The 26,538-nt window shown below is 25.0% G+C and overlaps 1 protein-coding gene across 1 annotated transcript; it reads right to left on the reverse strand.

Annotated features, from left to right (window-relative positions):
• Positions 1 to 5,214: 5,214 nt before the first annotated feature.
• Positions 5,215 to 24,283, reverse strand: LOC145947827 (aminopeptidase N-like). Its single transcript, XM_083057602.1, has 12 exons — positions 24,205 to 24,283; positions 20,326 to 20,771; positions 17,855 to 18,325; positions 15,273 to 15,447; positions 14,662 to 14,821; positions 14,230 to 14,305; positions 12,758 to 13,137; positions 12,029 to 12,318; positions 8,782 to 8,987; positions 6,518 to 6,877; positions 6,345 to 6,414; positions 5,215 to 5,489 (listed from the first exon to the last, which is right to left on the reverse strand). Exons 2-12 carry the CDS (start codon positions 20,748 to 20,750, stop codon positions 5,349 to 5,351), a joined length of 2,754 nt encoding a protein of 917 aa, XP_082913728.1. The 5' UTR covers positions 20,751 to 20,771; positions 24,205 to 24,283; the 3' UTR covers positions 5,215 to 5,348.
• Between the last annotated feature and the right edge of the window lie 2,255 nt (positions 24,284 to 26,538).

Genomic DNA, 26,538 nt, shown 5'->3' on the forward strand with positions numbered 1-26,538 from the left:
TTACTTTACAGTTGTTGATTGATTATAAAGGGAAAAAGATAATTTTCGGAATATTTTAGAAGTATATATACTAAAGCAATCTAAAATTGTATATTATCATAATATCTTCTTATCTAAAAATGACACGCAAAAATTTTCAGCCTGTATTTTCTCTCTACTTTGTTGAATGTTGTTTCTTCGTTAAGAACACTCATTAAATACACTCGGCCAAAAAAAGCGGTTCACTTCAAGAGTAGTAAAAAATTGTGAAAGTTTAAAAATTTATAACTCAGCTAATAATTATGATATCAAGGTGTTTAAAAAAAGAAAATAAAGCTTGAAGTCTGTAGTTTGAGAAAATTTTAGTGCCGATTACGTGGAATGATCAATTTTGCAATGAAAAATGACAGAGTGTGAACCTGCAAAACTGATAAATAATAGATCCACTTTCCTGAATTGCACGGCGTGAATCAGATGACGTAGCTCAATGGGATAAAAAACACGTGAAAATTTAAAGTTTTCTCTTTAAAATGCGTTTTGGTGGAATTCGATACAATAATTTTTCGCCGACTTATCTCAATTTGAAAAAAGTCGGTTTTTAACGACAAATTATGACATAATATTTGTACTTGCTATATTTAATAAAATATAAAATATAAAAATAAAAATAAAAAATTATAATTTTTGTGTTAGAAAACCGACTATTTTCTATTTGAGATAGCTCAGCGTAATATTATCGTATCGAATTCTGCTAAAGCGCATTTTGACGAGAAAAGTTTGAATTTTCACGTTTTTTTTGTCTCATATGTCAATTGATTCACGCCGTGCAATTCAGGAAAGTGGACCTTTTAGTTATGAGTTTTGCAGATTCTAACTCTGTTATATTTCATTGCAAAACTGGTCATTTCACGTAATTGGCACTAAAATGTTATCAAACTACAGACCTCAAGCTTTATTTTCGTTTTTTAAACACATCGATAATATAATTATTATTTGAGTTATAAATTCTTAAACTTTCAAAATTTTTTACTACTTTTTAAGAGTACCGTTTATATGGCAGTGTAAAACAGAAAACAGAAAACAGAAAACAGAAATACTAAAGAAATATATGAAAATAAATGGAAAACTCTCGATATCTGAGAGAAAGGAAATCTAATATGTAAATAAATTACAATAATTTATATAAAAAGATTAATTTGTTTAAATAATTGATCATTAAGGAATTTTTATATACAAAAATTAGAGTACTACAAGCAGCGCGCTAATTATTGTGTATATTTATATTTGATGTAAAGTATGCAACTTTTAATCGCTTACAGAATATCAAAATGATTATAGCAGTGACAACTCAGTATAACAAAAATAATCAACATCTTAAACTCAGCACGGTAATTAGACATCAATTTATCACGATATTAATCAAAATTTGCGTTGGACATCTTAGATTTGTGAAAGCTGTCAAATAACGCGATCGTGTTTGAGACAGTTCCATTTTTTATAACGGGAAAATAATAGAAGATTGTTTCATCGCGCGGTTATTCGACATCGAGAGAACCAATCAACATCGCGGAAAAGCGGTTTTCCTTTTTAATAATACAAATGAATTGCAGTTTGTATATTCACATCAAGGTACATATTAATCTTAATTTTATATATATAAATTAATGTTAATTTATGGTTTATTAATTCCTAATGCAAAACAACAATAATGTTATATTAAATAGATTGAAATTAAAAACACTAGAAACTATAAAAACTATAATTCATATTATAAACACATAGTTAGAATTATAAATGATAAAATAATATAATAAATATTATTGATAAATAGAGGATAATAATGATAAATATTGAAATATTAAATACTGAATAAATTATAGCACAAATGGTAAATAAATACTATTCACGAGACAAATAAAGAAAAAATATAATTTTTTTTAATTCTTAAAGGAATTTAATTTTATTATTAATATAATCTGAATTTATATGTGACTAGACCAAAAGCTACACGTGTGTAGCCTTACTAAAACAGAGCAATTGAATATTTACCTTGGAATTCGATAATAAATAAAATGTGCAGTATATAAATTATAGTGCGGAGCAGTTATAATCAAGTTAATTGTTTTAGTTTCATCGTGTAAGCTAAATTGTGTCCTCAAACAGTTAAATCTGTAAACAATATTCCTTATATATTAGTTTATTTTTCAAGAATGTCAAGGTTAATACGAGATATCAAGGTAAGTATGAATTTTCTTTATTCTATATTTATTTAATGTTATAAATCTTTCTGTATCGTGTATATTATAATTTTATATAAAACAAGTTTGATTAAGAGATACATTATATTGTTTCTTTTATTAATATTGAATTAAGATGTAGTTCCATAAAGGTATGGTCCTTTTCGACTTTGTGAAAAGCTTTTTTTCAGATCAAAATGAAATTCAGTAAAGAGAATTTTGGTCAATACTTATATGAAAGTAATTTAATCAAAGAGAAAATGTTACAAAATATGGTTATTGTGCACATTTGTGATGACTGCATCAATTTGAAATATGTGAAAGAAAAAAGCTTATAGTATTCTTAAGAAAATTGTTCCTCACTCTTAGTTTAAAAAGGTAAAATTATTACAAAAATTTAAATTATAATATGTATATTATTCAAATATTGTATTATAAAGGCTTGTAGGATTCAACATTCATTTCGTAGTGTTTATATCCTGTTCACGCATGATAGTATGATTTTCTTACATTTTTTAATTAGCCGCTATTCGTGACAATTTTTCCATTTGTGTATATGTAAAGGATGAGATGGTTAGTTTTTCTTCTTAGAGGCTGGAGGAAGAGAGATAAAGTTTTTTCACGTTTATATACATATATATTGTTTTTACATACACAGCAGCAAATTATAATTGCACTAATTAAAATACCATATGTCGCAACACATACATATATTAAGTATTACTGGGCTTTGTTCGTTATTAGTTTTTTGACATGTGTTTATTAATATGTTATTAATTTATTAATATCAGATTTTTATGTATCATTAGTAAGTTATATATACAAATAAATTACGTTCCGAAATTCATTGCCAGTACAGGAAACCTATAGTTTACGTATATTGTAAAAAAAAAAAAAAACGATGATATAGCTGTCGCAAATTTATTTCAAATTTTGTTTAATACACGTTTTAAAAGCAATTCAGATTAAGATTAAATAAAAGACGCAAAAACACTTTTCATTATCGTTGTATACATATTTTTTTACAAAAAAAGAATCATTTATTCTGCTTATTTGTTTATTTTCTTCTTATTATTACATATTAACTTAATTTAACATAATTTTACAGGGAACTGACTCTCGATATCTGTTAGAAATTAAATGTATTCAACAGAGCAATTTGTTTTTAATTGTAATTTGTTAAAATAATTAAAAGATGTTATATACATATTACACGTTAAATATAAATGTTTTTACGTTAACTGCAATGTGGAGAGAATAAAGACAATAATTGAAATAAAAAGAATATAAATGATTTCTTAGAAACAAAATAACATATTTTCTAGAAAATAAATATCTGTAATCGTGTGTCATCATTTCTTCTACATATTTTTATATACATATATATGTAAAAAGAAATATCTAAATGTTCAGTATTTTACTTACATTGTTTGTTGAATCACGAATCGTTATTTTATATAGCTAAAAGTGCTAGCCAAAAGTATCACTCAATCTTGATTTCACCTCTTCGAACAACCATCGAATACTGACGGTATCATAACATATGAAATACACAATGTCATGTAAATATCTCCTTAAAGCATGTGTCACACTGCGAATTGTCGACTACCTAATCAGAACAGAATGTAGATTAAGGATTCAGATTACCAATACTTCCAAAAGTGAATATAATTTACAAGATATTTTATATTTCAATTTAATATTATTTTACATAAACTATAAAATATCTCGTAAAACATTCAATCTTCAATGATGTTATCAATACAGTAATATAAAAAAAATAAAAGAAGTTAAGGAAAAATTAATTGGTTTAAAGAAAATACATGGTTGTGTTTAAGAAGTACACAACTATTTAATTTCAGGAAAAAAATAAGTTACATCTAGCGATATTAAATTGCAATTTCCTTTTTTTTCTCTTTTTAAATTATTTTTACCTTTTATTATTATTATTTTTTAAAAATTGTAAATGATTAATAAATAAATTATATACAATCGCGAAATATACACGAAGAAGTAACAAATAAACGAGTGCATAAATTTGTTACCATAATGTCACACTTTTCACAAATAGTAAATGTTCAGTTATAATTTAAAATATGTTCAACGTAATATGTCCAAAATTTAACTTCTTTTATCTCGTTGTGTTAATATTTTCTCCGTCATAAAGATAAAGTAAGAGAAAATTACTTAATAGTCATTAATATACATATATTTAGATTTCATTTCATTTATCTTATTCGATTATTAGAAAATTCTAATGTAAAAGAGAAATTCGCGTTAATATTATTCCACAATATTATACATATATTTAAAAAGTTGTAGAAGAATATTTTAGAAGATACGAAATAAACATATAAAATTATACATTTATGGCATACAGCATTTTGGAATAATTATAATTACATTAAATTTTATTATTTTACAGAAAAATTATATATTAATAATCAAATACTAATTTTTATAAAAATTTATATAAAACAGTAATGCTAATATTAATGTTAACTATTACACACACATTAGATAAAAATTAGTATACAAATTAATATAAAATTGTATTGCTAATATATTAATATTACCTATTACATTAAATGTACTGAGTAAATATTAATAATAAGTCATCAAAATGTTAATGTTTATAACCTATATGTATATATATATATATATATGTATGTGTGTGTATTAAATTTAATATCTTATATTTATTAAGTACATATCTCAGCATTAATATTTGAAAAGGCGGATATATAATCAATGTACATAACATAAAATATCATATACACATACATATATATATACATATATATATGTGTGTGTGTGTGTGTGTATAATAAAAATTACGTAAATATGATTAATGTTTATATGAATATTAAAACTAATAATATAATATTTAAATTAACTTTAAATTTTTAAAAATATATTACAATATAACTAAAACGATGAAGAAAATAATTATAATCAAATTAACATATAAGTAATATATACAAATAGATAATAAATATGCAAAACATTAGAAATGTATAAGAAATTATTTTAACTATTATGCTATATTATTGAAAACTTAATAAATAATGGGTGTTTCATAAATTGCTGTAGATAATGTCGATAATGTGTTGTAGTTGCACCAATAATAGTTCAATTAAGATTGGGGTAATCGTACAAATTTCGATAATATTCCAGCTGGTCCGATATTTTACGATTACGCATTCTGATCGTTCGTGCAATATATTCCAAATATAATGGTGGTATGTGTAATGTTGTCGTGAAATTATTTATCTGAAATAAATATTATTTTAATTTTAATTTTTTATCAATGAGTAATTTCGTAATGAATTATAATGAAAAGCAAATGGAAGATTTTAAAATAGTAAATATAAGTAATTATCGTATATATCGATATACAGAGTGTTTTATTTTAATTTCCCCAGGCAAATATCTCTAAAATTAAGAAAAAAAGTAATTATATATAAATTGTAAGATTCTGAGGGGAAAATATATTGGCGCTTGTAAAAATATGTAATTTGCAATTAGCAGTTACATACTTTTTCTTACAAACAACTGTGCTTTTTACGTAAATTGATTTCTCTCATTATTTTATGCATAAGAGTATTAAAGTAGAATAATTGAAAAATGAATATTTTACGAGATATTTTATAGTTTATGTAAGATTATATTAAACTGTAGTGTAAAATTATCTCGTAAACTATTCACTTTTGATTGTCATTCTACTCTAATAACTTTTTACGCGAGAAATCGAGTTATTTGAAAAAATTAGGATAGTTCTATTTAAAAAAGAAAACATAAATAACTTTCAAATAATTTTGAAAATCTCCCTCTTGGAAATCAGTCAGTAGCGGCAATTTCTTTTCCCCTTGAAATCTTACAACATTTATTTAAACATATTTATCGTATTTCGTTTAATTTCAGAGACATTTTCCTTAAAAAATTTAAATGATACACCTTCTATGAGATATCTAATAACAAAAAAAAGAAAAATTTAAACATTATATACTTATAATGTAACATCTGTTAAATATATACATATAATATAATATATGTAATATTTTTTATAAAAAATTAATATTATAATGAAAACTTCATAAATATATCATTCATAAGTATAAAATTTACCTCGTTAAGTTGTTCAGATGAATGTGCATTATGAACAGCCACACTTAATACTGCATTTATATTGACATGACTATAAGAACAAATATATAGCATGTATAGATTTATAACTAACACATATATAACAAATCTTTATGATAATAGACAATATCATTTTATTTAAAAAATGTTATTACCTGAATTTTATTATTTCATAACTTTTCAATAGTTTTTTAAGTATGTGAATGTTCTTAGCATGTCTCGAAAGAGTAGAAAGAAAAATATTAGCAGTTAAAGAATTAACTTTACGCTCTATTTCTTTTGCTATCATTTTAAATTTATTAATTTGGAATTTATATTTCAAGTTTGCTAAATGAAACGACAAATAATAAATTATTATTTCGGGATCCTCGGAACAAATAAGGCCCTCCAGCATTTTATGATCAAATCTTTCTATGTATATTCTGAGCGCCTCCTCCCATGCAGAGAACCATGTAGTAAAATTCGCATCCTTTAAACCATTACAATAAGTCCACTTATGCCATCCAGGTAAAATTCTGCGGCAAACAGAAAAGAAATGTTTTATTTATTAATATACATATGTTATTGATATTTAGGATACAGTTTCTTTATTAATAAATATTCAAAAATGAAGTCCATATCAAATCAAATATAAATATATATACTTATATATGTGTGTGCCAGTATATTTTTTTTCGATTTTTCAGTATTGCCACATTATGCGCTAAATATATAATCTGATTAGACTCATTACTATTGTGACACACCATGTATATGCGTAGACATATTTTATTTATAAATATATATATATAAATATAAACATACATGTATTTATATTTGATTTTGTATGTTTTTTTCTCCAGTAATAAATATATCAAGTATAAACGCACAAGATTTAAATAGATACTGAGAAATATACAGGGTTGGGAAAGTTATTTTATAAAAGTAACTCGTTAGTGTTACCGTTATTTTTTCTAAAAAGTAAGTCGTTACCGTTACTCGTTACTAATTTTAAAAAGTAACTCGTTACCGTTACCGTTACTTTGAATGTAACGAGTCGTTACAATTTCCGTTACTTCTTTTTTATAATTCGGATGTATGTTAGGTTGTTTCATATAAAATGTTTGATTTTGCAAAGTAAACTTTTTAAAGCTTTCTTTATCAATATAATCTTTATAATTGTTTAATTTTTTCTTAATCTTTATACTTGTTTTATACTTCATTTTAAAGTTCAAAATTTGCCTTTTTATATCTGATTTTATTCTTCGATTTAATTGGTTTCGAATGTATTTTTTTCAACATTCTTTTCAGTTTGAATAAACGTGATTTTTGTGTGCTTTCTTTGCATGAGTAGAAAAGTAGCCATAATATTGCAGCAGCCACTCGAAATATTAATGCTGCATTCGGCGAGAACTCTGTCAACGAACGCACCAAAATAAAAAATTTAAATTTGAAAATAAGACCTCACAATCGTGGACCTGAGACTATCGTTGATGACATTAAAGGTTGAAGCGGATCACCGTCAAACTGTTAGGAATGCGTAGAACGGTTCTTACTTCGATTAACGAAGGTAAATTTGAAAATTTTGTGTTTCTTTAAACTTTTTGTTAAAAGCATTTTTTAATAAAATATTTAAAGAAACATAATAATTTTCAAATTTAACTTTATATTAATCAAAGTAAAAACCGTTCTACGCATTTCTAACAGTTTGACGTTGATTTTCGCTTCAACCTTTAATGTCTCAACCTTTAATGTCATCAACGATAGTCTCAGGTCTACGATTGTCATTTGTGAAAATTTTATCTTCAAATTCAAATTTTTTATATTGGAGCGTTCGTTGACCAAGTTCTCACCAAATGCAGCATTAATGTTTTGAGCGGTTTCTGCACATTATGGCAACTTTTCTACTCATATCAAAAAGCACGCGAAAATCACCTTTAATCATACAGAAAAAAATGAATAAATATATGAAAATAATCAATTAAATCAAAGAATAAAATCGCAAATATAAAAAGGCAAATTTATAACTTCAAAATAATATATAAAAAATATACAAATATATATAAAGATTTTGATTGACAAAAAAAGCTTGAAAAAGTTTACATTGCAAAATCGGACATTTTATATGAAACAACCTAATTTTATATCCGAATTAACATACATAATGCAATAAATGTAATAGTAGTCAAATGGGACGCTTCCCACTTTTATCAATATGTTCCTTTGTATGAAAATTATACCGAATAATTTCGGAAAAAGTAACGGTTAAATTCGTTACTCGTTACCGAAAAATGTAACGAAGTTACTTTTTTTGTTAGTAATAAATTTTGTAACGTCGAAATCATTACAGTTGCTAAAACAAGTAACTGTAACGTTAACGGCGTGACAAGTAACGCGTTACTTCCCAACCCTGGAAATATAATGATTAAAATACACTTACGTGTTCATATTTTTTTCAGCATTATTTAGATATAATTCTAATTGACTTTCAGCTGCTCTAATGCACAAAGAATTATTGATGATACATGCGATTCGTGCGAGTTCTTGTTTTAAAGATTTTTCAAGGTCGTTGTTAGTGGGCATCATTTGATCGTACGTATCCCCAGGTATAAGTAGAAACAGGTTTCTTATATACTCCAATACTTTCTGCAATTTGGTAAAAAATAACTTTATATATATTTCAATCATAAAATTATTTACAAACACATATATAATATATATGCGAAAAATGTACAATCTCATTGACTAGAACTATTTTATTTCCTTAAATGTGATTAAAATATGCTCCGAATTAATTAATCTCTCAAATAATTTTTAATATCGTTTAAATCCATACAATTTTAATAAAATACATATAATTTTAATGTTAATTTTTTACATGAGAGAGAGAGAGAGAGAGAGAGAGAGAGAGAGAGAGAGAGAGAGAGAGAGAGAGAGAGAGAGAGAGAGAGAGAGAGAGAGAGAAGAGAGAGTGTGTGGAATTTTCTAATATTAGGTTATTAAAGAGACAATTTATTCATAATAGGTAAAAAATTTTAAGAGCATTATCATGTATCATATTATATTATTGTATGTTGAAAATAAAACACAGTTCAAATTTTTTAACTCCTCAATTATTGTATCACTTATTGTATTATTTTCTATATAAAGTTGGGTACCAAATTCTAATCTTATTATAATTAATCAATCTCAAAATATACACTGCGCAAAATAATTAAAGGATAAAAAAAATTGTCTAAAAAGTAGGCAAATTTTAAATAGCTGTAACTTTGTTTCAAAAAAGGAGAATTTAAGTTCTAAAAAAGGGTTTTCAAAGCTTGAAATCTCTACTTTCGAAAGATCACAGCTGTTTTTTATTTTTTTAAATTCTGGTATTTTTATATATAGAAAACGACGAACTTAACGAAATGGAAAATTTTTTTCTTCTTTGTTGACGTGTCGCATGCAAAAAAAGATTTTAAAAAATGTTTTGACTTCTTCACATTAAAGCCTGAAGTTTCCCTGCAAAATCGTTTTTTAAAAGTTAAATTTCAATTTTTCCTTCTCAAGTTATCGAGAATTGAAGAGAAAATGATCATTTTCACTTTTATCGTTCATAATTCCGTTAAAAATCATTCTACAGCAATTTAATAAAACTGGATTCTTAAAGCTGAATCTCTGCTCTATAGTATGATATAGTAACCGAATTTTTCTTTTAACACGTGGATTTTTTTACAAATAGATTAAAATAACGATAAAATCCTTTTAGTCACTTTGCGTTATTTTTTTCGAAGTTTAAACAAAAAAGAGAAAAATCGCGAATTTTATCATTATTTTTACCTATTTGTAAAAAAGTTCACGAGTTTAAAAGAAATTGTGTCACTATATTACACTATAGAGCAAAGATTCAGCTTTTAAGAATCCAGTTTTAAAATCGCTGTACGATGATTTTTAACGCAGTTATGAACGATCAAAGTGAAAATGATCACTTTCTCTTCTCGATAACTTGAAAAAAAGAAATCGAAATTTAACTTTTAAAAAACGATTTTGCAGGGAAAACTTCAGGCTTTAACGTGAAAAAGTTAAAAAATTTTTTCAAATCTTTTTGTGCATACAACACATCCAAAAAATGAGAAAAACATTTTCTATTTCGTTAAGTTCGTCGTTTCCTGTATATAGAAAATACCAGAATTTAAGAAAATGAAAAACAGCTGTGACATTTTGAAAGTAAAGATTTCAAGCTTTCAAACCTTTTTTAGAATTTAAGTTCTCTTTTTTTTAAACAAAATTACAGCTATTTAAAATTTGCCTATTTTTTAAACAATTTCTTTTTGATCCCTTAATTATTTTGCGGAGTGTATATTTGAAATTTAATTTCCTAATAGAGATGTGATATAATAATTAATAAAGTAATATTAATATATGTTTATTAAAGCACGGTTAATAAAAATATAATCTTGAATTGAGATTTATTTAATTCCTTGTTATTGTACAAAGAAAAGAGTAACCCATGCATTACGAATCAGTTTCAACGAAAAATTAATTTTTTCATAAAAATGACGCACTAATATCATCTTATTCGCCAGTTGAAATTTAAATGTCTTTTAAAATTAGATTTTTTGTGAAGAAAAATATAAAGTTGAGAAAATTACTTTAAATAAATAATAATTCATTATAATTCATTTGTTGCCGATATTGTAAAATAAATTGCATTATCGTATTTTTACAATTTTCGTTTTTCCTTTTTTAATGCAGTTAAAGATAAATTCTATGCATAAAAAACTAATTTTTTTTAAATTAAATTTTTCTTTGAAAATGTAATAAAGCGATATAATTTAAATACCTTTATAAAAAATATAATAATTTTATAATTGTGAATCTTTTAAATTTTTTAAACGGAAAAACTTCTTTTTTTGAGAACATTGCAAATAAATTAATTTTTATAATGAGGAAAGTATGTAACTACATAAAAATAAATTTTTAGTTCAATATTTTAACAGATTATAATAAATATGAAAAAATTGCGTGTATTTATACTTTTAACTTTGTACAAATTCAAAATTTTGATGGAATATTATAAATTATAAATTAAATTAAATTTTATGTTTAAATTCATTTTTAATATGTATACATTTTTTAATAAAAACAAATTTAAATTACATAAATTGATTTGAAATAAAAGACATAAAATTTCATTGCAATTATGATTAAAAGGTGATTAAAAAACAGTACATTTAAATTATATCGTAATTTTTAGATATATTAAATGCTTTTATTGTGTGCATTTGCAAATTGGTAGAGAATATGTCAGGTAAACTCAAGAGTAACGATAAAGGTAACTGTAAAATTTGGTTTAATGAGTTACTGAGAAAAATGTAACTTTAGTGAATTTGTTCCAAATGCTGTTACTATGTTTACTATGTACTTTGAATTAAAAAAAAATACTGCAATAATAACAAAGTCACAAGTGATGGGTTACATTTTGATTCTGAAAAAAGGCAGCATGTAAAACTATAAGATTTCCCTATAATTATCATATGATTAAATTTATTATTATTATTAATAACTTAATAGTTTACTTCCTATAAGCAAGTCAGAATTATGATTTAAAATTGTTATCATATAACTTTTGTTAATGACACAAATTAGTATTCATTGATCTAATATCCAACACAATTTTAATGATATATTTTATTTACTAACAGTACCTGAAGCACCTCTGGAAAATCATCTGGGTTATTTGAAAATGCAAAAATAAACGATGTATATTGAAAAGTTTTGATCATAGGGTACCATGCTATGTAATCTTTCTCTCGCCATAAGTAGCTCGCAAGTTCCCAGAACACGTAGAAATCAAGTTCTCTATTTGTCGCAAAATAGAATGCGTCATCCATGATTTGCGCTCGATTGAGGACATGTATATTAGAATAGTTTGTAGAATTTAAGTAATGTGCAAGTCTTTGCCAATTCTCCTTATCATAGTTGACTCTATAATATCCTATTATTGAACAGATACATTTTATCGATTCTTTTTAAATGTATAAAATAAAAAGATTTTGAATTAAATTAAATATATTTTTGAATATTGTTTTAAACATATATAAACTATTTTATGTAGAAATTGAACATATTTATATATTATAATAAAAAGATGCCATAATTAAATTTAAGAATAAAGCTCTGAAAAAATGAATGGCGTTCAAATTGTATAAATTTAAAATTAATTATACCAAGAAAATAATATTTACCTAAACGTATTTAATGGTAATATTGCAAAATATTTTATAAATTGTTATTATTGTTTGTAATATTATTGTATGTGAAATATAAATCCAAAATTTGTATAAATAAGTATAAATATATGTAATGAAAAAAAAATTTTTGTAAGAAAGTTATTAATATATTAAAATTAATATTATAGTTTATTTAATATTTACCAGTTTGTTGTATGTTGACAATAATCCATTTAACTTTTTTATCAAGAAGTATTTCCAACGTCGGTTCCGATTCTTTTAAATAACTATTAGTATATGGCCAACTTACGATAAAATTGATGTTTGTGTCCATAGTAAAAGTGAAGGGTATAAAATATGGTGTTTTATTCAATTTGTCGTTAAACTCTTGGGATATTGTGACTTGATCGGTAGAATAATCTCGTGTCACATTTAGCACCGGACAATACTTTTGTGTTAACCAAATATTCATCATTTCTTTCACGTTCCGTGAGTAAAATAAATCGTAACTCTCGTATGTTAATGTCTCATTTTCCATAACGTTCCACAGATCATTGGGAGTTTTCGAATTAAAGTTGGGAAGTCTGTAAAGTTTAACATATTGTAGTAATAAATGCTACATAATATATTTGATTCGCATTAGGGGAAAATATAAAATTATTATTATTCGTTTTAACGGATGCAGCTTGAAAACTTTGACTTTGATATTAATGTTGTCTTTGACTATATAAAGGTTAATTGATTTAAAGCAACGATTGATTCTCTTACAAAATAAAGTTCAAATCAGCAAATTGCATAAAATAATGCTAATATATTTAATTTAAGTCATAACTTAATTTTTCAATTAATTATTTCATCATTCTATTAGCATATTTCAGTATCTTTGGAATGTTATATATTTATAAAGGTGCAATATATATATATATATAATTTTGTACACTTTATCTGAGTACTTGTATGTATATACATATTTTTATTGTAGTATTATAGCGTTTAACTGTTTTTTAAACTATTTTGTGTTGACAGATTAATTTTTCAAAAACATTTACTAATTTGTTATTTTTAAAATTCAGTTTGTTACATACGCAAATTTGAATAATCATCGGATAGAATTTCATAAACTTAGCGTATGTTTTTTTATCTTCTTTAGGAAAGTTTATATGTATATACATTTTTGCTCTTACATCTATTATACCCTTTTTTTAACGTTTTGTGTATATATTTATATTATATATATGAATAGGATTATATATACATATACGAAATTTCACAAATATGGACCGATGGATAATATAATATTGTCTAATTACATTACACACATATAATATAATTAAAGTATTATTTCATAAATAAGATATCAAAAAATTGTTATAATTAAGATTATTATTATTGCTAGTTACACTTTAATTCGTATTAAAGCCAGACAGTTCATATTATAATATATGTTTTCAAATTTCGTATTGTATAACATTTGAAAAGAAATAAATATTTGTTCGTTTTTTTGTAAAAAATATTTTATGCTTTTGTGTGTTACTTAATAATTATAAGACTAATTAAAATAACGAGACTGATATTAACAAAATATTTAATAAAGATTTACTTTGAAACAATCTTATGTGAATCAATATTTAAGGAAACTTTTATAATTATTATATTACAACATAAGTAACACTTACTTTAAATATGTATTGATAGATGTCCAAAATACTTTATCGGGAATTATACTTTGTAACATGCGCCATATAAGGGCTCCTATAAAAATATAAAGTAGGCATAATTACATACATTTTACATAATTTTAACACATGATGTTCACAAATTCGTAAACATAACTAATAATACTAAGTAAGAACTAATTATAATAAAAAAAAATTATTCACAACAAGAATATAAGCAAATAAGAAGAAATAAATGTAGAATTGAATTTGATTAATTTGTTATTATTGATATGTGTTTATGGTTGGCAATGTAATTATATTGTTAATTATATTATTTACATAACTTTTTATATAAATATATATCAGTATATATAAATATATTATATATCTATGTATATATTTTAATTAATTCATAATTTATAATCCAAATGTACATACATATATACATACCTATAATAGGAGAAACAGAAGAAATTGATTTAATGTTAAATGTATCGCTTGAATCTTTCGTAAAATTAATTGTATCCATTGTAACGTTTGTTGTCAGAAACTGAGACTCATATTTAGCCTGAACTACGAACAAGTCCATCATGCGGGAATCTGGTAAAGCCTGCAGACATATAAATGTATCCGAATAAATATAAAATATTTTAAGAAAATCACATTAATATACGTAATAATGTATAAAATTATTAGCTATTTCTAAAGAAACCGTTACTGTTTCATATATTCATTTAAATTAAAATATTTTTTTAATTTTCCACAAAAATGTGTATACAACTATTTAACAATTTGATGAAAATTATTATTGTTGTTTAGAAAATATAAACGTGAGTTCTTCACAAAATCTAAAAACGAATTTTAAGTATAATTTTTTCTGCTTTGTAATGTTTTTTTTTTCTTTCAAATAGTGATGATATTTCAAGATAGTGAAAAAAATAATATAAAGTCATTTTTTCAATATCTTTTTGAATGAGAAGGCAATTTCAAAATTTTACATTTTGTCAGAATATCAATCAAAATTTTCTTATAATTAACGTTAGAAATGTTACAAGACCAACCTGGTCGACGATATATGTTTCGAAAAACAGAATGAAGCCCTCGTTTAACCACCGATAAGACGCATCGAAGATATAACCATACCGTTGATATATTATATCATGAGCTATTGAACGCATCATTATAAATTTATGCGCAGGAAGATGTAATTTCTCGTCGTAGGCAAGATCTGCTTCACTGAAAATTGTTTATAAATAATATGATTATTTCATACCATTTTGTTATAAACTTGCATATTTTGCTTATGTACCAATTAAATGTTTTCACACACACACACATATATATATATATATATTAAAAAATATAATTCAAATATATTGTCATACATAATTAGAATTCTAATAAACATAAGAATGGAATAATCAAACATTAATAAACAAAAAGTCGAAAGTTTCTTGTATCAATTTATTCGAGTATTATATGTGTTAATTATATGTAATTATTTTATATAACTTTATTTTTTTCTTTCCCAAAATTAAAATAAGTATATAGTAATTTTATATTTCAATATTTTTGTCATCATATTTATTTCACAAAGTGATGGAATAAGCCTTCTTTAAAGCGATTTTTCGATTAATATATGAAAAAAAAATATGCAAATAGAAATTTGCACATTGCTTCTTCAATATATTATTTTGCTAATTAGGATGGTTTTTCATTTATGCCTTTCTCATAGAGAAAGCTTAACTTGCACATTGCCATAATTTTAAAACTTTTTTAATGAGCGAAATTCAATTGTGATCAAGTAATGTGCAAATTAAGCTTCCTCTACGAGGAAGTCATAATTGAAAAACCATCTTAATTAACGAAATAATATATGTTGAGGAAGCAATGTGCTTGCACACTTTTTTCACATAATAAATAACATTTTTCAAAATGTCGTGTATATGTATGTGTAAGTGTGTATATATGTACCTACTTTCGTATGTTCCTTTCCTAAAATTTAAAAATTTACATTTTTTGAAAAATTCCAAATTTTATAATAAAAAATCAACCCTTTCACCCATCCTCGCTAAATTCAATATCAAATATCCTTTAATGATACTTTATTCGTGTAAAAAATTTAGCTTGATATCTAAAATTTGCCAGAATTAAAAAATGCACATTTCTTAAAAATTCAAAATTTTATAAAAAATGAATTCTTTCACCGATCATCAACAAACTCAATACCAACAATCCTTTAACGATAGTCCATTTACGTAAGAAAATTTATCCCGATATCTTAAAATTTACAAAAGTTAGAGCAATCACTGACATTTCTCATAAAATTCAAAATTTTATAAAAAATAAACGCTTCCACCGATCATCGCCGAACTCAATACCATCAATCCTTTAATAATAGTCTATTCATGTAAGAAAATTTATCCCGATATCTTAGAATTTATAAAAGTTAGAACAATCACAGAAATTTCTTAAAAATTTTATAAAAAATTTATCCTTTCACCAATCCTCGTCAAATTTAATACCAACCATCCTTTAAAAATAATCTATTCATGTAAAAAAATGTATCCAAATATCTTAAAATTTACGGAAGTTAGAGCAACCATAAACATTCTTTGAAAAATTAAAATTGCATTATAATTTATAACACAGTATAAATTTTTATAAATATGACAGTATAACTAAAAGTGTTGTACTACTTTACTTGGGGCGTATCCCGTTAGGACACGTAACGATTGGACACGGCAGAATTGGACACTGCACGATTGGACATCGTGCGGTGTCCAATTGTGCGGTGTTCAAGCGAACGGTGTCCAATCGAGCAGTGTGTCCAATAAAACGTGTCCGAACGGAGGTCACCCCTTTACTTGTATCTCAAATTGGAGCGCTGTAAGTCGAATAATTCTTGAGATAATTATATTTAAAAATGGGCACATACATACATACATACATACATACACACATACATACATACACACATACATACATACACACATACATACATACACACACATACAAACATTTTTCAAAAATGTTATTTTTAGATGTTTTGGAACATACAGAACACATTGGCATAAAAATCTAAGAAAATAATTTTTTCTCGAAAACAAAGCTTTTTCTATGAGGAAGGAAAATATAGTAATTATACTCATACAATGCGTTTAGTAATAAAAGTAAGTTCAGTAATAAGAACAGAAACATATATCTTTAACATAAAAACTCAAAATTGTGTTAAATCATTGATAATATTTAAATTTTCAATTTGATATAACAACGAAAAAGTTTCTCCATCATCGTACGTCTATTACATTATATAAATATAAGTTATTCAGTAAATGTAATAAATATTATATATATACATGTGTTTCATCGCGTCATTCATTATAATTGCTTATAGGAATTACTTGATCATCGATAAAAGCACATACATCCGAATTATTAAAAATATACTACTCTTTAAATTGTTAAAATAAATAAATAATTAAACAAATACCGTTATGAGTCTGTGTATTTATATAATTAACCCATCAGATGTAACAATAACAGTAGAAAAATGCATATCTTTGAATTAGAAATATTAAATCTAAAAATATAATATTTTAATGATATATGTTTAAAATTATTTTTAGAATATATGTATTACTTGTAAATAATCAGACCACTGGTCCGCCAAATTTTGTTCTTGAAATTCGGAACGGCGACATAATCCACTTTTAAAACGTCTTTCAGGATATTCCATTCGTTTTCTAAATGCAAAGTTATCTTTGTAACAACATATAAACCGAGTTTCACGTAGGGTGCAAAATACGGTCTGCACCACGTCTCAGTGACAGCCTTGTTCCAATTAAAAATATGAATTGGATGCAGACCATTAACTTTATATATTAAAATTGCTACGTCGTTTGGTGATATTCCAGAAGTCATTTGGAAATGAGTAAGTATTATCGTGCCATTGGCTATAATATCGTATTCTTCTATCGGCGTATTCGATAGAACTCTGTATCCTTTGTCATGTTCTACGGAAATTTTAAAGGTGGCAATTAATTCCGGGTCGTCGAAACATGGAAATAATTCTCGGGCTGTTCGCGGCTGGTTTAGTATCGCCATCATCCACCTATCACATTTTAATGACATGTTTTAGAGAATTACAACTTTTCAGCAATTACTGAATAATTATTAAAGAAGCATTGCAGAATGTACCTGCGCAATATATAAATAATGTTTAAAAAATATAATTATTGCCCATTATTTATCATTATTTATAATTAAATGTATATTATTACACGTACATATACACATACATATATAACAGGACAAATATACTATTATTTTTCTACTATACAGAGTCCTGAAATACTAGGCCAAAATCAAGAGTTGCGTTGGGCTCGTCATAAGGATGAAAAATGTTCTTATGAACATTAGTCCAAAAACGACTCCTTCGAGAGTTACAACTCATGTAATTATTTAATTATTAATATCGGATTCAGAAATATGGAAAACCATGGAAAGAAATAACAATATTTTTATTTACAGAAATTGTTGAAAATGTCTATCATTAACGGAAACAGACGTCTGCATTCGTCTCACCATTGAATTTTTGTTTTCGATTAATGCTTAGCGATCTCGGAAAGAGGGATCGAGATTGTTGTTCTTTAAATACTAAAGTGTTGCCTTGTGCAAATCACTCGATTAATCTTATTGAACACCATAATTAATAAAAAAAGTACAAATTATAGTAAGGTACGATCAAAACTTTGAAAGTATTTATTCTTTAAAATTGATAATTAAATGAGTCGTAACTCCTGAAAGAATCGTTTTTAGATTAATGTTTATAAGATTATTTTTCATTCCCATGACGAGCTCAATCCAATCCTTGATTTTGACCAAGTATTTCAGGACCATCTTGCATATATATGTGTAAGATTGTTATTTTATATATATTGAATATTTTATATAGTATATAAAATATACTAATAGCAATATTAAATTATATAGTTTAGCGTACGCGTGCGTATGTATATGTAGAGATATTCATTTGAAATTCATGCAATAATTGATATTTCTTAATATTACACTTATGTAATTCTTATTTAATGTTAATGTAATTGTGTGATGTGATTCTTAACTTAGTGTTATTTATTTATATTAACATATATTTTCTATTATGTCTTTTGATTTATAATTTATTAAAAAATGCGACTAATGTAAATATTTATTTATAACGTTCGATATATTAATATTGTATGTATATTATGTAAAGTATAATCATACTCAGGTATAAAGAAATTTTACATGCAACATTGTCAACAACATATTTTTTCTAAACCATCTCAGAAGAAAAATTGAAACCTATAGTATTTAATGGTAATATAAATAATTTGTAAAATATAATAATAAACGTATATAAATTTTAATAAATTTAACTTATAATATATATCTAAATATATGTATATAAAAAGGTAGACTTTGTATGTGTGTGTGCGTGTATGTGTTCTTCTTTAGTAAAACTTTTCTCTAATTATTTTTCTTCTAGTTATTTTAATGTAAGGGGAAGGAGAAGAAAATGGTAGGGAAAAATAGAGAAAAGCTTTTCTAAAAAAACAGACACACATACACACATACAAAGTCTGCTTTTCTTAGAGCCACTTGACGTACAAATTTGACTGAACAACCTCCCCACGGTATACATCGGATAATGCGAACGCCGATAATATGTCAACTTTGAAGCTTCGTATCTTGGGAACGGCTTACGCAAAAGACCCACATAGGTAGTGTTTTGAAAACGTCTCGACAAAAGTTACAGGAATATGCAATAAAAAATAGTGGGTTTTATTTAAAAGAACATCGATGACCTTTATCTGACCTTCAATAAGTCAAATTCATATTTTCATCATCTGTCCCCCTTCAAGTCCTACAACTTTTGTCTGAAACATTTTTCCATATCTAAAGCCGTTTCCGAGATAAAGAGCCTGGGTCAAACTTTAAAGACACCTTGTATATACATATATATTATGTACTTATATGCACTTATATAAATTTATATATTTATATTTTTATATTATTTATAAACATTTAATTAATGCTAATTTTTAATATATTTTTATATTTACTCACTTTTCCTGTTTATGTTCGTACCAATAAGTTCGCAACAATTTTGAGGTATATCGTTCTAATATCATGTTTTCAAATTTTATATTTAAAATATATAATCCATTTTCTAAGTTATTATCAGGATTGTCGAAAGGAAAAAAAGTAATTTTATTTGGTAATCTTTGTATATAAGTTGCTGTATAGATTTTTAAATTATGTAGCGACTTCATATTCACTTCCCGTACAGATATAAAAGTTGATACGTGAAAAGTTATGTTCCGTGTTGTACAAATAATGAAAACTGTAATATTGGACTCGCCCTTTAACATATATTTTGATTCCAGTTCAAACTTCAAATCATAATGGTGTGGTACCAGACAGTTTGATGAAAAAGCTACTGCCATTACAATGTTTATTAAAATATTTAATGACAGTTTTAGGAACTTCATGTCAGTTTTTGCTTCAAATATCTGCAAACACATATTTTTATTAAGATTGAAATAAGAAACAAAAATTGACAACAAGTAAATATAAGAAAAATACAAAACTGTCGACTTCTGTCCGAGGAAAGGTAAACATAAAAAAATTGCAGCAATTTTAAAAAATATACAATATATTTCAATAGCTGTAAATTTTCATGAAAATTTCTTTAAATATATTGCGTTTTATATTAAGGCTTTTTAGTACTCGCCACGGCCACGTTAAATTGTGACGTCAGAGGCGAGAAAATACACGTAGAAAATATTTGCATGCTATTTTTAGATAAAATGATATTTTGATGAAACATAATTTTAGATGGTTTTAGCGCACTTTTTAAACACTCGGAAAATTTTTTTCCCTTGACAGTCAATCATAACAACGGTAAAATAGATGAAACAGCAGATTTTGTCACGCGGAATGACTGCGCATGTGCAAAAACCAGACGGACTGGTCCTCATTCCACAGTCACTTTACAGTTGTTTATTGATTATAAAGAGAAAAATATAGTTTTCAAAATATTTTAGAAATATATTTAAGCAATTTAAAATTGTATTTTATCATATCTTTATATCAGAAAATGGGACGCAAATATTTTCAGCGTGTATTATCTCGCTACATTGTTCACTGTTGTTTGTTCGTTAAGAGTTAAATACACTCGGCCAAAAAGTGGTTTACTTAAAAGATAGTAAAAAATGCTGAAAGTTTAAGAATTTATAACTCAGCTGATAATTATATCGAGGTGTTTAAAAAACGAAAATAAAGCATGAAGTCTGTAGTTTTAGAAAATTTTAGTTGACTGATTCACGCCGTGCAATTTATAAAAGTGGACCATTTATTTATCAGTTTTGCAGGTTCTTACTCAGTCATTTTTTATTGCAAAACTGATCATTTCAAGTTTTATTTTTGTGTTTTAAACACCTCGATATCATAAATATTACCTGAGTTATAAATTCTTAAACTTTCATAATTTTTTACTACTTTTTATGTGTACCGCTTATATGGCCGAGAGTAGAAAAGAAGTTATAAATACTAAAGAAATAAATGAATGAAAAAATCTCGATATCTGAGAAAAAGGAAAATAATATGTAAAAAATTACAATATATAAAATATAAAAAGATTTAATTTGGTTTAATAATTGATTAATTTATTGAGGAATTTTTATACACAAAATCTAGAGTACTACAAGCAGCGCGCTAATTATTGTGTATATTTATAATTGATGTAAAGTTTGCAACTTTTAATCGTTTACAGAATATCAAAATGATTATAGCAATGGCAACTCAATATAACAAAAAAAATCAACATCTTGAACTCAGCCCGATAATTAAACAACATGAAATTTTCATTATATTTATAAAAATTTGCCTTGGACATCTTAGATTTGTGAAAGCTGTTAAACAATGCAATAGTGTTCGAGTCAACTCCATTTTTTATAACGGGAAAACAATAGAAGATAAGGATTGTCAAAAAAGTGTTTCATTGCGCGGTTATTCGACATCGAGAGAGCCAACCAACATCGCGGAAAAGCGGTTTTCCTTTTTAATAATATAAATCAATTGCAGTTTGTATACTCACGTCAAGGTACATATTAATCTTAATTTTATATATATAATGTAATATCAGTTTATAAAATAAAACTGTATTTTATGTTAATTTAATTATTTTGAAGAAAATTGTTACGACTCTTATGTGAAAAACACAATTTAAATTTTTTAATACATTTAAACTAAGAAACGCAAATAAAAAATAACATTAGCTTACTAAAAGAAGATAATAATTTTTCATGAAACTTGCACACTTTCTTAATGGCTTGAAAATTTTAAATTGTGAAATTAAATTTCTACTTTAATTATATTGAAAAATTATATTGAAAACATTACTATTTATTCTATAATTTAAAAATATATTTTTGATTTTGTAGTTCGTAGATGTAGTTCCGAATAGGTATACTTCAATTTTAACTTTATAAATAGCTTCCTTTCAGATTAAAATACAACTCACTAAAGAGAATTTTGGTCGATACTTATAAGAAAGTCATTTTTTTAAAGAGAAAATGTTACAAAATATGATTATTGTGCACATTCGTGATGACTGTAGCAATTTGAAATATATGAAAAAAGAAAGCTTTTATAGTATTCCCGAGTAAGATGTTCCTTACTCTTACAATTAGTTTTAAACGGTATAATTATTAGAAAAGTTTGTATTATAATATATTTTATATATTCAAATAATATATTATGAAGGTTTGTAGGTTTCAGCATTTCGAAATGTTTATATCTTGCTCACGCATAAAAGTATGATTTGTTTACATGTTTTAACTAGCCGTTATTTGTGACGACTGTCTGTTTTTCCATTTGTATTCAGTGTATATGTGTAGGATGAGTTGATCAGTTTCCTTCTTTTCACGGACAGAAGGGGAAGAGATGAAGCTTCTCTCACGCCTATATATACATATATTGTTTTTACATACACTTCAGCAACTTAGATTGCACTGATCAAAATGCCATATGTTGTAACATATACATTGCATATACGAATTATTATACTTTTTAACATTTAAGAACAAAATGACTTTTTTATAGGTGTTGAGGGTAAAATTTCCTTTAAAGGCATTTTAACTTGAAGTAAAGCTTTTTATCGGAGATAAACTCTTTTTATCTAATATATCGATTTTAACTCAAGAATGTATAAAATAATTTCTTGTAATAACTGGGCTTTGTCCGTTATTAGTTTGACACATGTTTATCAATATGATATTAATATCAGACTTATATGTGTCATTTGTAAGTCATATATACAAATTGGCTACGTTCCAAAATTTATTGCCAGTACTGGAAATCTATAGTTTACGTATACAGTAGAAAAAAAAAAAAAAAACAAAACAGTAGCTGCTGCAAACTGCTTTCTTGTAAACTTATTTCAAATTTTGTTTGATATACGTTTTATTAGCAAATTATATCCAGCTTAAATATATAAAACGCAAAAAACTTTTCGTTATCGTAGTGTACAAATTTTTCTTATAAAACAAATTAACATTTATTTGTGCTTGTTTGTTGTTTTTCATATTTATTACATATTTAACATAATTATACATTTTTTAACATAATTATACAGGAGACATTGATTTACGATATCTATTAGAAATTAAATGTATTAAACAAAGTAATTTGTTTTTAATTGTAATTTGTTAAAATAATTGAAAGATGTTCTTAGAATTCAAATCTAAATGTTTTTACGTTAACTACAATGTTGAGAGAATAAAGACAATAATTGAAATAAAAAGTATATAAATAATTTCTTAAAAACCAATCAGTATATTTTTTTAGAAAATAAATTTCTCTAATTATAGGTCATTATTTCTTCTACATATTTTGATTCATATATGTAGAAAGAAATATCTATATGTTCAGTATTTTACTTACAATGTTTGTTGAATCACGAGCCGTTATTTTATATAGCCAAAAGTGGTATCCAAAAGTATCACTCAATCTCAATCTTATCTCTTCGAACGACCATCGAATACTGACGGTATCATAACATATGAAATACACAATGTCATGTAAATATCTTCTTAAAGTCTGTGTCACACTGCGAATTGTCGACTACCCAGAACAAAGTATAGCTTAAGGATTCAGATTACCAATTCTTCCAAAAAGTGAATATAGTTTACAAAATGTTTTATATTTCAATTTGATATAATTTTCGATAAACTATAAAATATCTCGTATAATATTCAATCTTTAATTATGTTATCAATATTTTTATATAAAGAAAGTAAAAGAAGTTAAGAAAAAATCAATTGTTTTAAAGAAAAAATACATAATCGTTATTAAGAAAAAATATCTCCTTAAAGTCTGTGTCACACTGCGAATTGTCGACCTAATCAGAGCAAAGTAGCCTAAGGATTCGGATTACGAATCCTTCTTTATAGCCAAAAAACATGAAAGTTTACGAAATATTTTATTTTAATTTGATATAATTTTAGCAAAATCTACGAAATAATTCGTAAAATATTCAGTCTTCGAAAATGTTACCTATATACATATGAAAAAAATTAAAGTTGTTAAGAAAAATCAATTGGTTTAAAGAAAATACATAGTCGTTTTTAAGAAGTACGCAACTATTTAGTCTTAAGAAAAGATTAATTTTTTTTTATTTATACAATACTATTTGCATCTAATTCTTAATTTCCTTTAAGAATGTTATATTATAAAAATCAATTTTTTTAGTCATACCGTAAATCACAATATAACTTTTTCCTACATAATATTAATTTATTAATGATGATAACTCTTTCCTACATTATTTTTCTATTTTGTATTATTGTATTAAAACTGTTTTTAAGACAAACACGCTAACAGTTGTTTCGATTAAACTTATTCTTATATATAATTTTTTTTATTTTCAAAACAAAGATATTTCAATATTTAGATAGCTTTCAACTATAGGTATAATGTGACTAAATAATAATAAACAAAAGCTATACGTAAGTATTCTGATTTAAACGAACAATTAAATATATATTTTGGAAATTTTAAGATAAAAAATATGTACAACATAAATTTGTAATATGATTGCAAAATTTGAGTTGTTAAATAATTTATAAAGTTATAGCCGTTTTTTACGTTATAAACTGATCGCCACTGTTGACATCGAATTTGTCAAATTCAGGAAAATAAAAAATGTGATTATGGTGATTCTAAGATTAAAATAATTTTCTGAGATTTATTTATTATTATCTTTGTATTTTATTGTGATAATTTATTAATGTGCAAAACAAAAACAAGATATCACAATTTCTTCTTTCCCTACTTTATTGTTTTATTTTTTGTATATTTTGCTAATTTTTTTATACAATTTTTTACAAAAGAAATTTTTACAATTATATCTAGCAAATATATCTAGAATCAAGGTCTGCCTTTAACAATGTATGGTCTACATCTAGCGATACGACTAGCAATATTTTTTTTTCTTCTTTTTCTTTTTATTATTTTCATCGTTTATTATTACTATCATTTTTGAAAAATTACGAAAGAATTAATAAATAAATTATATACAATCGAGAAATGCACGAAGAATCAACAAATAAACGAATACGTAAATTTGAAATTATAATGTCAGACTTTGCACAAATAGTAAATGTTCAGTTATAATTTAAAATATGTTAACGTAATATGTTCAAAGTTTTACTTCTTTTATACCTCGTCTTATTTTTCTTCATAATAAAGATAAAATAAGAGAAAATTACTTAATAGTTATTAATATACACATATTTAACTCATTTAAGTATTTTAATTTTGTTTCATTTATCTTATTCAATCATTAAAAAATTGTAATGTAAAAGAGAAATTCGCGTTAATATTACTATTCAAAAAAAAAGGTAAATAAAAAGGCGTTAAGTACACGCGCGCCAGTGAAAAATTAAAGTTGCAAACCCATGTGGAAACGTACTATAAAAAATAATGAAAAAAAAAAGTTGCACCAAGTGAAAGTAGAAACTTGTATTAATAAAAAATTAAAATTACAAACTCATATAGAGTCGTATAATTATAGACCTCGCTTTCCGGAAGCATCCGGTGATATTCATATATGATATGAACTTCGATTTGCGTTTGAAGTTGCAAAGCCGTATAGAATCGTATAGATGAGATGAGGTCTGATAATATGAGATACTTTCAAAAATCCGAATCACGTATAGATGATACATGAAGTGCTTCGCGATTGCTGCGCATGGTCTTGCCGCTCTTAATTGCATA

This window comes from Prenolepis imparis, unplaced genomic scaffold (genome assembly GCF_030444845.1).
Source record: "Prenolepis imparis isolate NDT839.2.m4 unplaced genomic scaffold, iyPreImpa1.0 SCAF_158, whole genome shotgun sequence".
In the NCBI taxonomy this organism is placed as follows: Eukaryota; Metazoa; Arthropoda; class Insecta; order Hymenoptera; family Formicidae; genus Prenolepis; species Prenolepis imparis.